Source organism: Oryza sativa, chromosome 5 (genome assembly GCF_034140825.1).
Source record: "Oryza sativa Japonica Group chromosome 5, ASM3414082v1".
Taxonomy (NCBI): domain Eukaryota; kingdom Viridiplantae; phylum Streptophyta; class Magnoliopsida; order Poales; family Poaceae; genus Oryza; species Oryza sativa.
Window position 1 is genome coordinate 26,785,061 of NC_089039.1, and position 17,535 is coordinate 26,802,595.

General features: G+C 45.3%; 1 protein-coding gene across 1 annotated transcript; it reads left to right on the forward strand.

Annotated features, from left to right (window-relative positions):
- Positions 1–15,612: 15,612 nt before the first annotated feature.
- Positions 15,613–17,220, forward strand: LOC4339451 (probable WRKY transcription factor 50). The gene is made up of 3 exons (XM_015782400.3): positions 15,613–16,096; positions 16,205–16,366; positions 16,613–17,220. Exons 1-3 carry the CDS (start codon positions 15,795–15,797, stop codon positions 16,812–16,814), a joined length of 666 nt encoding a protein of 221 aa, XP_015637886.1. The 5' UTR covers positions 15,613–15,794; the 3' UTR covers positions 16,815–17,220.
- Positions 17,221–17,535: the final 315 nt, after the last annotated feature.

A 17,535-nucleotide genomic window follows, 5' to 3' on the forward strand; every position in this document is an offset into this window, starting at 1 on the left:
GGCGTGTTGGGAAACCATGCAGCAGCAGAAGCAGGGAGGGATCTGTCACTCTGTCCGCGCCGATGAGGACATACAGGTAGCGAGCGTACGCTGCCGGTGGTGGCCGATCGAGCCGAGACGTTGCTGTCCGTCCGTCCATGCAACGACGCTACCCCCAGGTCGTCGGGCTGGATAGGCCACCAAGGCGACGACGGCCGGACAACCTTGACCCCGGTTCCGGGACCTTGCTGACCTCCTTCTCGGATCCTGCCGGGTTGCAGGCGAGAAGCTTCAGAAAAAAATGGCAGGAGGAGATCAAGGTCAGAGGACTCGTTGAATGCGACTCTCAGCCGTCGCTCTCCTTCCACCTGCTTTTCAGTTTCCGGAAAAAGGAAATAAAAGCTTCTCTCAGAGCTAGTATCTCTGGTGTGATTCTTCAGCTAGCTCACTGAACGATCGCGTGGGTTCATACTTCATACTAATAAAAGTAGAGTAGTAGCTAGTACTCCTTTCGTCCTTGAATACAAGAGATTGATGTGACATCCTAGCACAGCAAATCTAGACAAGTTTACTGTCTAAATTCGTTGTACTGTAATGTATCATATCCAACCAAAAATTCTTATATTTAGGAATAAAGGGAGTACTAGTTTATGCAGCATGCCATGTGTATGTGTGTACATGAGATGAGGTCCAATTCTCGTGTTCAATTTGTGACTGTGTGTTGCTGATTGAATAATGGATAGTTGGATACTAGTGATAGCAGCACACAGAGTTGAACATAGCTTCGTTGTTTAGAATTGTTAGAATCCACTAATGAATGCGACATGCGAAAAGGGGTTAATTCGTAGAGTGTTTTAACTAAAACAGAGTCCAAAAACACGCGACTGTGCCTATGAACAAACTCTTCATTAACATTCCCGTGGCCTCGTGGACAATTGGTTGGCATTTTATATGTGTCCGTTGAATTTTTGTCAAACCTATCGGTTGATGGAACGGTGTGCACCGCGAACTCACACGAACACCTATGTTTTTTTTTCTTTCAATTTTGGTATGGTTTCCTTTTCTAATAAATTTATAGGCCGAATATTTATATGTCTACTTCCTATTTGTATTTGAATTCTGATTTGGATTCAAATGTTTTTATATATAGTGTTTCTATATTAAACTTTTCTACGTATATTTACTTATATGTATAAATATTTTGGATATTTCTGATGGTGGACCAAAACGTATTCTTCTTATGTCTAAGCCACCGTGAACATCTACCTATTACACTAACGAGCACCAGATGGTAGTTGTTGAAAGAATAGTAAGATTAGACCTTACCACACCAAGTGGTGAATCCAGAAAGAAATAGTAAAGGGATTAAACAAACTAGCTAAAGTTAGAGCTCTTCTCACACGTATGTAAAGCAAAAAAAAAAAATAGCGAGGGTCCCCACGATAGATCCATCCCGACCACGTACACCATATCCGGATTATCCACAAGGATTTTGGAGGAAAAAAATGGTATTAATATATTTTAAATTAGTTTCAGGCTTTCAGCCGGCAGATATTCTGCACTTAGATACATGCATGCATGTCCGGTTTCGTTATCCGAATGGGCCGAACAAAGTGGACGTCAATCGCAATATCTTACGCTAAAAAGAGCTTCCTGGGCCCTTCTTAATCCCCACGTGCTTGATTACCCAAACAACGAATTTTTTTCGGTTTTAGATTTTTTTTTTAATATTTATAGAAATAATCTATCGGCCAAAAAAATTACAAAAATAGACCCTGCCGCCCACCTCTGGGGCGGCAAGCTGACGTGGCAAACGGGGGAGGAACGGGCGGTGACGGAGGGAGGGTTTTTTTGCAGGAAAACCCTTGCCGCCCTCTGGTGGGGCGGCAAGTGGCCCGAATGCAAAAAAAAGTCAGTCGGGGCCGGCTATTTTGCAGGCGGCCCCTTGCCGCCCTCTGGCCGGGCGGCAGGCCTCACTGCCTATAAAAGGCCTGCTGCCCAGCCCCTAGCCCTCATTCTTCTCTCCTCAATTCCAGTGAAAAAAAAAGAAGAGAGGGGAGGAGAAGAGAAGAAGGGGCGAAGCCTTGCCGGATTCAGACGCCGATTTCAGGTAATATTCATAGATCCTATATGTGACTATTGAGTTAAATAGTGTGTATTCTTTAAAAATTTGTTTGAATAAATGCATTATATTTTTAGGGTTTTAGTTGTACTAATCTAGAAGTGCGTATTGTAGATATCGGTAACTACGTAGATTTGCTAGTTTGGAATCAATACATTACCGTTGCATTGGCTTACACAAGATATTACGTTGTAGATGTTTATTGCATGAAAGAGTAATATGATCTAGTTATTTCGTTGACAGATATGTCGAACAAACAAATATTCCAAGTTTACCATGGACCAGGAAACGTCCGTTACGGGCCAACTGGGGTAGATCTGTCAGATTTTATTGTATCAGAAAGGGGAATTGATAGACCGGCTGAGAGGAGTGTACCTTCTATAAAAGGATGGTTAATGAGGGGCTTGAGAGTTGATCCACAGACAAGTGACATAACAATCAATGTTATAGTAAGTCGGGCAACTGAGGGTTTTTATTGGGAACTAATGCCAGTTCAAAACTCTCGAGTGTGGAGATGGTATTTGGAAAATGCATTGCAACGCGGGTGGCCTCTAGCTTTGGTTCCGTTTGTTCACCCGAAGGATCCAGGTGTGCAGATGAACATGGATGATGGCGAGGGACCAAGTGCTAAAGTAAACGAGACTTCTGTGGAGGAGGTCAACGCACGAGAGGACGGGGACGTAGTAGCTCCAGTGGGCATTCAACTAGGTGGAGTGGCCGACGAGGGGGAGACTGTCGGTGCCATTGTGGATGAAATGGAGAGGGAGGATTCTGACAACGAGCGTGTAGAGGAAGGTGATTCGTCAGATGATGAGACGGATATTAATCCAGCAGAATGGGCTAGTGAGGATTTTTCTGGGCTGATCGTCTCTGAAGAGGATAGTGTGAGATGGGAGTACAAAGAAAATGAGGTTATTCAGGGAGCGATTTATAGTAGAGCAGAAGATATGAAGGAGGCGGTAAAACATTTTGCAGTGTCACTTCATAGAGAGTTTAGGGTTGCCAAGTCGAACCGGTCGCAATATGAAGTTCGGTGTGTTAAGGAAAAAGATGGTTGTCCCTGGAGAGTGCACGCGTATAAGGGGAAATGGAAGGATTATTGGACAGTGTTAGTCGTTACCAAGCATACATGTTTTCTACCTGGTAATGTTATGTTATATTATTGAACTCTACATATATGTTAAATTGCACGTCATCGTTATGTACCATTAGTAATGTTTGCTATATTTAAATAGCAACTTGTTGTACATAATTAATCTCATGATTTTATTACTATTTCATAATTTTGCAAGTTATCTTTTGTTTTACATTACTATTTTTGAATTGTTCTAACACGAAACACTATATTTTTCAAAGATGGCACGTCAGGATACACCTCAGTTGTTGGACCCGGCGATAGATCACTGACACCGGTCTCACCTTACTGCGGTGCAGGGGGCTCAGCTTGGGACGTTCCGGGCACGTACGTGCGGTGAGCTACTCACGGTTCACGACTCCTTTGTCGAGAGGTACGAACAGTGTTTTACTATAAGTTAGTTGCACTGTAATATTTTTTATAATGACATATTAATTTGTTATTGCAGGCTACGTGAGGCCGGCCTCCTACCGATGTGTCGGCTGGTGGAGGCTGCAGCCGGCGACGCGGACCCGGCCAGACGATGGACTGTGGACAGGTCCCTCCTAGCAGCTTTGGTCGATCGATGGAGGCCAGAGACGCACACTTTTCACTTGCCGTGCGGTGAGGTAGCCCCTACCCTACAGGACGTATCGTACTTGTTGGGGCTACCGCTCGCGGGAGACGCTGTTGGGCCAGTGACCACGGCTGTGGACTGGGAGGACGATCTGACGGCACGTTTCGCACTAGTACAGCGCGCACCGCACCTCCCGCTCGAGCCGTTGGCACACCACCGCAACACCGGACCTACGAAGAGGTGGCTGCTTCAGTTCACCGTGAGTGTTTTTGTACCGAAATGACAATCGTATTACATATTTAGTCCGCAGTTAAGGTGTCTAACATTTTATCGACTGCTTGCAGGTTGAGCAGCTACAGGCGAAGGCCGACGAGTACTCGTACAGCCGATGTTTGGAGGCGTACTTGCTCTGGCTTTTTGGCTGGGTGATGTTCTGTGGCGGTCACGGGCACGCCATCGACAAGGGACTCGTGCACTACGCCAGGAGCATCGCCGATGCTGCAGTAGGCGAGGTGCCTCAGTGGAGCTGGGGTTCCGCGTTGTTGGCGGCTCTGTACCGTGCACTTTGTGAGTCTTGCACGAAGACGGATCCCAGCGCGACCTTTGGTGGGTGCCCTCTCTTTCTTTCTATCTGGGCAGCTGAGAGGATTGCGATCGGCCGCCCTGAGGTGGACCAGCACGCGTACGAGGAGTCACTGTACGAGGAGCGACCAGAGGTCGACTACCCTACGATGGGTACTCTGTGGTGCCGTCGTCAGGTACGTTGCATCGATCTTATCGTATTGTTAAGTTAATTGCTAAGTTCATTGTACATCACATCGATCGTCTCATATTGCAGCGCCGATGGGCTCACGTCCAGGTTAGGCGGTCGTATCCTGAGTTTGCTATGGAGTTCGACCGCCTTCTGATGACTGACGTCGTGTGGGAGCCCTACAGTGCCGCGGCTACCCAGGCTCGTGCGCCGTTGGGTCTGTCCACACTCTGCACCAGGGACCAGGCGTACTAGATGACTACGGTTCCGATGGTCTTCGACATCTGCGTTGAGCCTCACGCCTCTTTCCGCGTGATGCGGCAGTTCGGCTTCCGTCAGCTCTTTCCAGTACCGTTTCCGACCACCGTCCCAGCTGCTGTTCACCAGTAAGATCTTGCACTACGCTTTCCGTTGTTGCATTAAAATCTGCTTGTTCACAATAATTTGTAACATCTGTCGTTTCACACTAATATTACACATTAATTCGCAGGTACTCGCGCAAGGGTCAGCAGTCAGCTGGCGACTGGCCCGCCAAGTTGGCGACTTTTGTTCAGGACTGGTTGCTCGCAACCGAGGAGGTCGTGGACCACGAGGGAGAGCCACACGCTGAGGAGTCGTACCAGGCCTACCTACGCTGGTACCAGCCACGCACCCGTACTAGGGTCACCTTCGCTCCCTTGGAGCAGCAGCCCCACGTTGCGAGCACTAGAGACCTCTACGCCAGGCACCACGACCAGGACTTCGCTCGTGTTGTGAGTACCCTGCATCGCACCATTCCTTTATGTTTTCATGTCTTTCTCTTCGTCAAATTTTACGAATATTTACGAACAAATTAACCATGCAGGTCGACGACATCAACCGGGTCGTCGTTGACGGTTCAATGACGATCCAACGTTTAGGCGCGGGGATTCTGGTACCCGTAGAGGAGCACCTGACGACGTACACGCGGATGGTGGAGTCGATGCGCTCGATTCTCCGAGTGCTCACCTGTCGTGCAGACGACGTTGCTCGGGCAGACGCAGCTGTACAGCGGCCACCCGTACCGTCTGGTTCCCGTCCAGCTGCGCACGTTCCTAGGCCGACTCCCCCTCCGCACGGAGGTAAGTATTTTTATTACTATTTCTATACATGCCTCGCACATATAAGTGAGCCGTTTCACTTGCCGATTGCTTCAGGGTTTCGTGCACCGTTCAGCACCCCGCCTTCCTCGGCTAGGCCTTCTGTTGTGCCCCCCACAGGTACTTAAAAAAACAACATTACTTCCACAATCAATTTACATACATTTTATGTCTTAGCTTACAAGGGTCCCGTTGTCGATGTGTAGGTTTCGCCCAGTTCGCTATGACGCAGGCCGCCCACTTCTCCCAGGCTGCAGGGTCAGCATCACAGGCAGCCGGCACGTCGAGTCAGGGTCCACCATTGGACCATGCTGGGACCTCGTCGGACCGCTTCCTGTCTTCCACCGTGCTCTTCGACATCACTGACTTCGACTTCGCTTCAGGCTCGACAGAGGACGTCATCGGCCCCTCACAGCTGGGAGGCGCACCGCCGGTGCAGACGCAGGACCAGGCGCAGGCCACTCCTCCGCGGGACACTCGTCTACCCGTACTGTGCCACCGGATCGTTTCACCTACTCCCAGGACCATGTGCGAGCACAGGCCCGGAGGACCAAGCGTGGTCGCGGCGCGGGGCAGGGCCAGTTGAGCAGTCTTCTCTTTGTTTACTTGCTTCACTTTCCAGTACTGTATGCTTGTGTAATGACTACGTTGTTGTTATATGTGCACGATACCTTTCGGCGCATGCACGACTACTTTCTGCCGCACCGATGCAGCCTCCTTTATTCGCGTGTGATACGAGTATTTGCCCGCCATTTGGCGCATACGACCAATGTAACATTCGGCGCCGATCATGCATGTATCTTTCGGCGCCAATCAGGCGTACCCACCATACCCCACCATGTTCACATGTCAGGGGTATCACTCGATTTTTTGCGCCTATATAAGTCGCCTTAATGAGTGAGGCCTCACAATCTTTCAGAACTCAGTCACATTCAGTACTCTCTTCCCCACTTGCTTCATTACAAATCCGACCGGCTTTCGTCAATGGCTAGACGCCGGGGTGTTGAGGATCCAAACTGGCGTAGCGATCCTTGTGTATACCTACTACCACCTTGGTGCCAGCGTCCTCTCTGCCTATGCGGTGATCGATGCCAACTAATGGCTTCGAGGAATCCTGATATTCGAGGAAGGCGCTTTTTTAGGTGCCCTAACTATGACCGTGAGGTATTTTATTATCTGCACATGCTTATTCATTCCGTATGGGCAATCGCTTTATTCTTCGTAACACTACTCTATTCGGTAGACCCGCACTACGGCTTGCGCATACATCGAGTGGGTCGATACAGAAAATCCCGTTCTCGACCTAACCACCGTTTACAAGGTCGCTGGTATTTCGCATCCGAAAGTATTGAGCAATACTTACATAGAAAAGCGGCTTATGAACGACAATGTCGTGAACAACAGAGCGACTGGCGGGTGCTAACTACGGCACTCCCTCCATGGGAAGCCCGTCCAAGATGCAGGTGTGGTGATCGTTGTCAGGTTCTTCGTTCCATAAATCCTACAACATTGGGTCAAAGGTTCTTTGTTTGTCCAAATATTCTTGACGACGATTTCATGGTAAGAATATTTTGATTACATGAATCCTTATTTTCTCACAACATTTACTAACTTTGCTTGCTTTACATCTATTCTTTCCTCCCAGGAACCACCAAGGAGATGTCAATACAGAGAATGGATAGATACCAGAAGGGTTCTAACTCCACCTAGCCGTGTTGTGCAGCTTGAACTACTAGAGCAATACAGGGTTACTAAAGCGCGGTTTGAAAGAGGAGAGGGATCCTCACGTAGGGGTTAGCTATTATCGGACAACTTAGCATATTGAAATTTCTACTGTCATGCTTCCTTGTCCCATTACTACATCGTCGTTGTGTTCAACTATTGCACTACCTCCCTCCTAGTTCGAATCTAATATCATCTATGTAACCGCAATGCAAATAGTTGTATCATGTTCAAATTGTACTACTATTTCTTCATGTTACATAATTCTCCTTGTTTAAGTCCATATAATGTTTCTACGACCCAGACTGCGATAGGCCTATATAAATTATCCGAGTACTAATACGTCGAATAAGGTACAAAATAATACCTCACTTAACATATGAAATTGCGCAACAACCAACTTCAATACATTTTTATAACAATATTAACAAGTTTTACCAATAAATACTTCTTTATTTATTATTAACATAACATAGAAAAATCTTTTGGCCGTACTTTTTTCATCTGGGTCCCTGGGGCGGCAAGGGACCCAGATGAAAAAGTACGGCCGCAAGCTCTTTATGGGCGGCCAAAATTGCAATTAGCCCCTGGGCGGCAAGGGCCTAATCGCAATTTTGGCCGACGGCGGCAGACGGCGCGGTCGACCCACCGTCTGCCACGTCAGCTTGCCGCCCACCATTTGGGCGGCAGGAGCTATTTCTGCAATTTTTTTTGTCGATAGATTATTTCTGTAAATATTAAAAAAAAACTAAAAACTAAAAAATTCCCCAAACAACGAGACAAAAACAGACAGGCTCTAGACGAAGACAAAAGAGAGGCACCCTGCACTATTAGCTTGGATTTGCTTGGTTACTTTCCGAAAAGTTCAAGATAAACTCCCTATTGTTTTTGTTTATGACAATCACTGACTGCCAACTCATCGACCTCAGACAAAGACCTTCTAGAATCTATACTATAAATGACTACCAAGAATCAATAATTCAATACTACTATATTAACTGTAATCATGGGAAAGCACGACCCGTCTTTTGTGGCTAGTATTGTACAGTATAATACTGGTAGTAGTATGATCGACTGGTTCTTCTTTTACGGTCGCAAGGGCATGCAACCTTGCTGTTTCTTTGGCAACTTTGGGAATTTATTTTGTGTAATTTAGTACAAGTTGAGTGAGTATGTACTTGTCCTGCTTTAGTAATTAAATAAAACGTGCAGTGTGTTATTTAATTAGTTTTGGTTGCTTAAAGTTGGAAGTTTGTGTGCCTCGGAAAGTTCGATGTGATGAAAAAGTTGAAAGTTTGAGGAAAAAAGTTGAAATATAACATGGCCAACTACGTATTACTATTGTACAGGGAAATGTGTTTTTGTTTTTTTTCCATTTCATTAATTTCTGTGATGCCCGGTAGAATTATACTGGCCTCATAAAATTCCTTCATTCTGATTAACCGGAAGCTAGCGTCGCTAGCATCTGATGACGTACTACGACATATCGTGCGAATTTAACGTCACCTCTCGACCGTCGTTATTGCTGATTGTTTTCGACGACGAGAGCGAAGTACACGTAACCAAGATGATGAGCACCAAAGCTCTCACAAAAAAGCACAGATCCCGCCACGTGCCCGTCCGGCGAAAAGGCTCCGCTTCTGTGCCAACAGCTAACTGAAACGGCCCGACGTTCGTGGCAGGTTCCGCGGCGCCCGCGATCGCGACGCTGACTTGATGCGCCTCAGAGCAAGTTTAATACTATAGCCCACTACTAACTTTAAATCATTTATAGTCAATATAATAACCAACTCATATAATAGCTGCTTACTATACTATTAATATCTGGTCCTACCTGTCATACACACATTACGTCTTGAAGCCCGTGCTGTAGCTGGCTACAGATCTGTAGCCCACTGCTTTTCTCTCTTTTCCTTTATCTCTTTAAAATATGTTTGTAGCTGGCTTATAGCCTACTATTGTACTATTGTACCTGCTCTCATATGCATCTCTCGCGAGCTAGGCGCTAATTGCTCGTGGTGTCGCGGATCGGCGGGCGCGCGCGGCCACTTCGGCCGGGAACGCCGCTATCAGATCACGCAAGCAAACACACCTGCCTATTCGCGCCGGCTCGTCGCTGCAGAAAGCAACGGAATTGATAGGCGTGCGCGAGCGCGAGGGGGCACCGAATCAGCCAACCAGGCGCTGCGTGCCAATCCAGCGGGCGAGCGGTGTGGAGCCTTCCAAGAAGAGAGGAAATATATATCGGGCGGGCAAGTCACAGACGATCGGCATCGGATCGCGATCACGAGGGGGCACCTGGCTTTGATGGTTTTGATGGAGTTGTGTTTGGTTCGGGTGCGCGTGGAAGCTTCTTAAATCAGGAAAGGGTGAGGATGGTTGGTCGTTTGGGAGCACATGTGGGATGTGGTGTTTGTGCCAGCTTTTTTTGTTGCTAGTGCTCATGTGGGATATGGCTCTCTTTTAGTATCTCGACTCCAGAGTATTTTCTCTGTCTCATAAAACATTATGCTTTAAGGTTTAAAAAGCAAATTAGTAGCTTGAAGAAAAGATGATCATGTTGCTCTCACTTATTAATAATCAGCTGTCATTTCACTGAGTGCAGTGCATTCAACAAGAGTACCTATATGTCTATGAACCTATGGCCACAAAAATTACACGTAGCAAAGCAATCATGAGCATATTCAAAAATTCAAAACAGATGACAATTAAACGACATGTTTTGTGGGACACTAGTAAATCTTTAAACGTCAGGTTTTGTGGGACGGAGTAAATAGTATTGAAGTATTTGATAGTTTCAGTCGCCTGGGAATGGAAACAAGAGGCGCATAATTTTGTCCTAACTATGCTATGTTCCTGTATTATGCGCATATTTTGCTATCAAGTGGCTGCTAGCCAGTAGGGATGGCAATTTTATCCATGGGTCCGGGTATCCGTGGATACCCAACCCAATGGACACGGGCGTGTGTGTGACTTTTTACCCATGGACATGCCCGCCCGAGACCTGAAGACGTCATGGGCAATAGACGGGTTTCATTTTTTACCTGTGGGTAACCTATGTTCGACCCGATACATATGTATTAGCTAATTTCAACTCATTTCTTAATTCTTATACCATTTCTCTTGGTTCATTTGTGATACTAACTGATACTAAGTTGTGATCAACTTGTGATGTAATTCAAATTATTGTTGATAACCGATAATTTGGTAAATTATTGATTTTATTACTCTTTGATAAATTACATATCTTTCAAGTTGTTATTCATATGAGATCCATTGGGTACCCGGCCCACTAGGCATAGGTACGGGAATGGAGTTTTGTCCGCTAACTCTAATGGGTAGTGTTCGGGTGGGCAATGTCATGCATCGGGTCGGGCATGGTTTTCCTCTACCCATACCCGACCCGGCCCATTGCCATCCCTACTAGCCAGCCACCACGGCGCTTATCCGTACGATTATTCCTAGAGCATTGCCTACATTTCGAAAAGAAAAAAAATGATTCCTATACGAAAATGCTATACACACGACTGTGACATACGACTCTTATCCGACCAGCTCTTAGCTGCTAATTGCCCTGGTCCACATGGAGAGAAGCTGGTCTGCGTGGAGCGAAACGATTGGCAGGTGAGGTTGGGTAAGATGGGAGTCGGACGTATTGCAGTGCTGATTCCTATAACATGCCTGGTCGCTAGCTTTTGGTTCTCATAATCGATCTCATCAATCACAATTGTCCAGACAGTGGTCCCGTTGATCTCTTAACCTTAGGCGTGCCTTGGTGTCGTAGCAACCGTACACATTCGCAAGAAAACCACAAGAAACTAAATTAGGAAAAAGGGGCTGTCGCTGCCAGGGCGTACCTACTAATTAAGGCCTAACATAGATCCTTAAATATCGTTAAACCTTTTTACAGTTATAATATACTCGCTCCGTCTCATAATATAAGAGATTTTAAATAGATATGTGACACTTTTTAAGGCTACGAATCTAGACAAGTGTTATATCCCTCTAAGATCATTTATATTATGAGATGGTGCGAGTATGTATCTATGTGGGACACCCCGACCAAATTACACTAGCCACCCGAGAAAAGACGTTGCACGAGCTAGATGAGCATGAAAGATTTCAGTCATTTTCTTTCTAGGTTCGCTAGCGTCGTTAATTAACTAGCGAAGAAGGAAAAGTGGTAATAAAAAACTAGAATCAGGAAGAAAACTATACATAAATAATATTAAAATAACATCAATATCATTATCTAACTCGTTGAGGCGCTACTGGGATGGGAGACATAATGACAAATTTATAATTAAGAAGGTAAATATAATATACTCTCAACAAGGATGAGAGGAGAAGAGCATTTCTAATGAGTGCAGTATATAATGTACTACTACTACTCTCTCAATGTTACTGTAGCCTTCGTGGTTTGATATTTTTAATAGGTTTGATTAACCAGCCCTTATTATTCCCTTGATTGATTCACGGAGCTATTGTTCTAACTTTAAATAAAACAATATAATAAAAGAACAATATTTAAAACGCAAATCAACTCATGTAGATTAGATCATTAAAATAGTTGACAGTTAATTACTCCATCCATTTCTAAATATTTGACGCCGTTGACTTTTCTAAATATGTTTGACTGTTCGTCTTATTAAAAAATTAAATAATTATTTATTTTCCTATTATTTGATTCATTGTTAAATATACTTATATGTATATATATAGTTTTATATATTTTACAAAAGTTTTTAAATAAGACGAATGATCAAACATGTGCTAAAAAGTTAACGGTGTCAAATATTTAGAAACAAGAGTAGTTCATTTTAAGGTTCCACAAATGGGTTGTCTTTTTTTTCCTTCTTAATTGATCGGCAGGGCTCTTTGCCTTCTCGTTCAAAGAAACAAAAAGAAGCTGAAAATATTGTACCAATATCCCATTTTCAATCATGCTTGCATCATTTTCCTTTTTTTTTCTTTTCTCCTCGGACGAATCATGTTTGCATATATCGTTCGATTGCTCCGTGCGTTAGAAAACCAATCCGATTGCTACTCTTCATGAGGTCACGTGCTATCTCTTTCTGACTTTCTCCCATCGCACGGTTACACACTACACCGTCTCGCACCCGTCGATCGGTTGCGTCCGCCGGCTCACCCTTCCCCCCCAAAAAAATGACGGATGGACGACGCAAAAAAGTGACACAACGACGCCCTATCCGATTCCAACCAGCGCCCGCGCGCGACGTGGACACGCTCACAAGCACGCACATACGCATCCATTCCCCGCCACGCGCACCCCGATAATACGCATGTGTTCGCCGCCACCCACCATCGCGCGAGCCATCAGCGTCGCCCATCGGACACCGGATTGGATGCGTGATACGTACTCCCTACGTCTAAAAAAAAGGCAAACACTGAGTTTCCGTGTCCAACTTTAACTGTCCGTCTTATATGAAATTTTTTTATAATTCGTATTTTTATTATTGTTAAATGATAAAACATGATTAATATTTTATGCATAACTTGTCTTTTTATTTTTTTTATATTTTTTTAAATAAGACGAACGGTCAAACGTTGAGCACGGAAATCAGGTTTGTCTTTTTATTTTTGGACAGAGGAAGTAGGGAGTAGTACTTCGTACTATTACTACTACTAGGTGTGGTATGCGTGGCCGGTCACCACGCAAAAGCCGCGAAGCGAGCGATCGATCAGCGGAGGTCAACCGTGCCCGCCGAACCACGTACGCAGATGGATTCGGCAGCGGCCGGCGACAAGGACCGGGCGCTTCGTCGTTACACGACCAATAATAATCAGCTTGTTCATCCTGCAGCCCGGGCAGGCAGGAAGCTGCGAGGAATGAGGAATCCGAGCCCACGGGTAACGCTTAAATGCTTAATTCCTGCAGTTCTGCACGGTGTTCGGCTCTAAATTTTTCGGGAGTACGAAAGCGACAGCAAAGCGAAAATACTAATAAAGTGACCACAGTGCTCGATAGTGTACGTTTGTAGTGCTACGAACCTGTTATATGTTTTTCCGGAGAATACCGTCATTTTTGGGACCGTACCAGCCGAGCCCCCAACGAAAAGCTCGAATGATTGAACTTGAACTTCCGTCTCGGCGTATTGCTGATGACGCCATCGGATGGCGGCTGGGGTTGGATGGTTTGTACTGTGGGGCGGTGGGGGTGATGGCGATCGGCGGTAAGAGCGTGACCGTGGCCTGGCCGTGCCCGCCTGCTGGCCGAACATGGGCGAATAGAAGTAAATATTGATTATTGACAGTGATTGTTAGTATCAAATGAAACAGTTTTGGTAGGCATAGCCGCATAGGCATGAAATTTTCGTTATCATATTTTTTAAATTGTTGAATGGTGCATTTGCACTAAAACTTTCTACTTCCTCCGTCTAAAATAAACTTAACCTTGAAGAGGATGGGACCATCCTGGATAAAGAATTTGGACAACCTCCTTTGTCGAGATTCCCCTCTTAGGTTAAGTTTTTTTTCGACGGAGTGAGTATATAATAGCTGCTTTAATGTATTATATAAAATATTTTTAAAGTTTATCTATAGTAGTAATAATTAAAATGTAATTAACTATGAGCTAATGACATTGTTGTTTTTTTCCATAACTTCATCTCCATCTTAAGTAGAAACGAACACTACCTAAGTGGGTAGTGTCTCATGAGAAAAATTCTTTAGATGAAATTCTAGCGAAGTTATATATATATATATATATATATATATATATATATATATATATATATATATATATATATATATATATATATATATATATATATATATATATATATATATATATATATATATATATATATATATATATATATATATATATATATATATATATATATATATATATATATATATATATATATATATGTGAGATTATGTGGAATTTGACGAAATTCATGAGTTTTGAGCTAATTATTCAATGAGCCATGTTCCGACCGGTGAACTTTCATAAACAACTTAGGTTGTGTTAAATCCAGATGTAAAGTTTTGACGTGTCACATCGGATATACGAATACATATTTGAAGTATTAAATATAGTCTAATAACAAAATAAATTACAGGATCCACCTGTAAACCGCGAGATGAATTTATTAAGCCTAATTAATCCATCATTAGCAAATGTTTACTGTAGCACCACATTGTCAAATCATAGCGCAATTAGGTTTAAAAGATTCGTCTCGTAATTTACATGCAATCTATGTAATTAGTTATTTTTTCGTCTATATTTAATACTCCATGCATGTGTTAAACATTTAATGTGATAGGGTGTGAAATTTTGCTAAGGGATAAAAAGGATCTTACAGGCATAAAATACATGACTAATAATGGCTGAAGCGAAAAAGGATAAATACACCAGATTTAACTGTGGTAGCTACAATATCTCTAACTTTCCTGTCAATAGGTTTGATTAGACTCGGGCAAAGCAGGAACACACCTGATCCAAGACCCGATACCTCTTGGACAATCGGAGCACGATAGTATTAGCAGGCAAAAATCAACGCCCACGTCGGTGTCGGGTGCGTATTTAAAAACATCGATAATATATGCATGGCTAGATAACTAAACAGAGATTATGAATCAGCACATATGATTTGGGAGCATCATGTCAGACATGTCGAACACATGCCCGTGCCTATCGAACACAGTATCCGTGGGTAAAATCGCTATCGCTGCTCAGTCCAAAGTAGACGGAGCTAAAATAAAATAAAGAGAGATGCCACTCATTTAATTTGTTTTATTTTAGATCGAATTTAAACTGATATAAGCGTCTGAGTTTAAATTAAGTGAGTGCATATTTAATGAAAATAAATAAACTATATCTAAAAAATTTTCTTAACCGGTTCTTGACTATCCTATCTCCTAGCTTCACCCCCTCCCAAAATTTCTTGGTTTAGCCACACCAACCAACTCGCAGGGAACCCAAACAAAGAAAGCGGCTTGAACCGGATGGACCGTGGGTGTGTGAGAAGGCCCCCACGGCAACTACGTGGCGAAGAGGCGAAGACCGCACCCCGTCGAAGTCTTTCCCCCGGAGACATTTCCGCCATGCTGCTAAAATAAGTGGGCACGCCGTGCGCGCGTGCGTGCGTTCGAGCGGCGGCGCGCGCGCGGCAACTCCCGCACCCGCTCCGAACCTTCTCCCTCCTCACGAAGCTCACCGCGAAGCCGGCAAAATCCTCCCGGAGAGAGAGACACAAACACAACACAACCAGCTCCCCCGCGCCCCGCGTGCGATCGATCACGATCGATCTCATCCCTCTCGATCGCCTACTACTACCAGTACAAATCCACCCCGCCACCACTACATCATCCCCTCATATCCATGCAGATTTAGCGCCAATCCTTATAAATACGGAGCTTTCGCGCCGGCCTCGTACTCGGCCATGGCGGCAGTCGGCGCGCACGCAGCGGTCTACCACCACCCGGTCTCGGGCCTCTCGGCGCCGGCGGGCGACGCCGCCTACTCGATGTCATCGTACTTCTCCCACGGGGGAAGCTCGACCTCCAGCTCCGCGTCCAGCTTCTCCGCCGCCCTCGCCGCCGCAACGACGCCGCCGCTTCCCGACCCGTCGGGGTCGCAGTTCGACATCTCCGAGTTCTTCTTCGACGACGCGCCTCCGGCCGCCGTGTTCAATGGCGCGCCCACCGCCGCGCTGCCGGATGGCGCCGCCGCAAACGCAACAAGGTGAGTGGCTAGTGGCGTGTGTCACTTGTCAAGTAGAGTACTACTCTCAAGTGTGCAATCACCTGTTCATTTGGTCTGAATTGGGGGCATTTGATCGGGAAAATTCAGGAGCGCGGCGGAGGCGGTGCCGGCGCCGGCGCCGGCGGCCGTGGAGAGGCCGCGGACGGAGCGGATCGCGTTCCGGACGAAGTCAGAGATCGAGATTCTTGACGACGGCTACAAGTGGCGCAAGTACGGCAAGAAGTCCGTCAAGAACAGCCCCAACCCAAGGTACTAACTAACCAACTAAACCAAAATCATATCCCCTTCACAAAATTCAAGATGATCATATCATCATCATAAATCATCCCGTCGTCGTCGTCGTCGCCATCACTTCGATCATCAAATACACCGATGATGCAATTAATCACGCGAATTCCATCGTCATATACTATATGTGCAAGTGCAAGTCTCTTTCCTGGCAATGAATGAATGGACATCGCTAACTAACAGCGATCGATCGATTGTGCGTTGCAGGAACTACTACCGGTGCTCGACGGAAGGGTGCAACGTGAAGAAGAGGGTGGAGCGGGACAAGGACGACCCGAGCTACGTGGTGACGACGTACGAGGGGACGCACAACCACGTGAGCCCCAGCACGGTGTACTACGCCAGCCAGGACGCCGCCTCCGGCCGCTTCTTCGTCGCCGGCACGCAGCCGCCAGGTTCTCTCAATTAACCGCGCGCGTACGGTTAATTTGATCGATCGGGTCAGCCATGGGACTTTTCCAATGCTAGCTAGCTAATAGTGTAGGTGTTCTGGGCCGGATTCTTGATCGAGATAGCAGCCTCTTGATTGAGATGCCCAGATGGGTCATTTTGGATGTAGCTGGATCTTTTTTTCCCCTTTTCTTCTCTCGATCTCTGTCCCGTCCTTTTTGCCTGTTTCGATCATTGGAAGGCCGGGCCGGCCTGGCTGGTTTGCAGCGATAGTGATCAAATGCTGTGCTGCTGTGTTTCTGTGCTCTTGAGGATCCTCCCAACTATCCCCCTTGAGCCTAGGTAATATAGCCATGGGAAATGTAACATATATATACTGTTTAACCGTGCAATAAAAATGTACAGAGCTTGAAATTTTGGTTGTATGTTATGAAGGACTTTTAAATATTCTACTCAGACTTGAATTTGTTGTTGCATTGCATGTTTAATTGATTCCCTCAATAACCACCATCTGAAACATTTACCTACACCTGGATTTCTATCTGTCTTTCTTCTCAAGATTTTCTCTAATGTTATTTCTCTTTATGTCCAAACATAAATCAACTAGTTTTTTGCGAACACGCAGAAGGATTGCACGTCAATATATTAAAAGAAAAATAATTTTAGGTAACATAAATCAACTAGTGGCAGGGATGAAAACGTTATTGGAAATTCCCGACTGATTGAACGTTATTTCCATA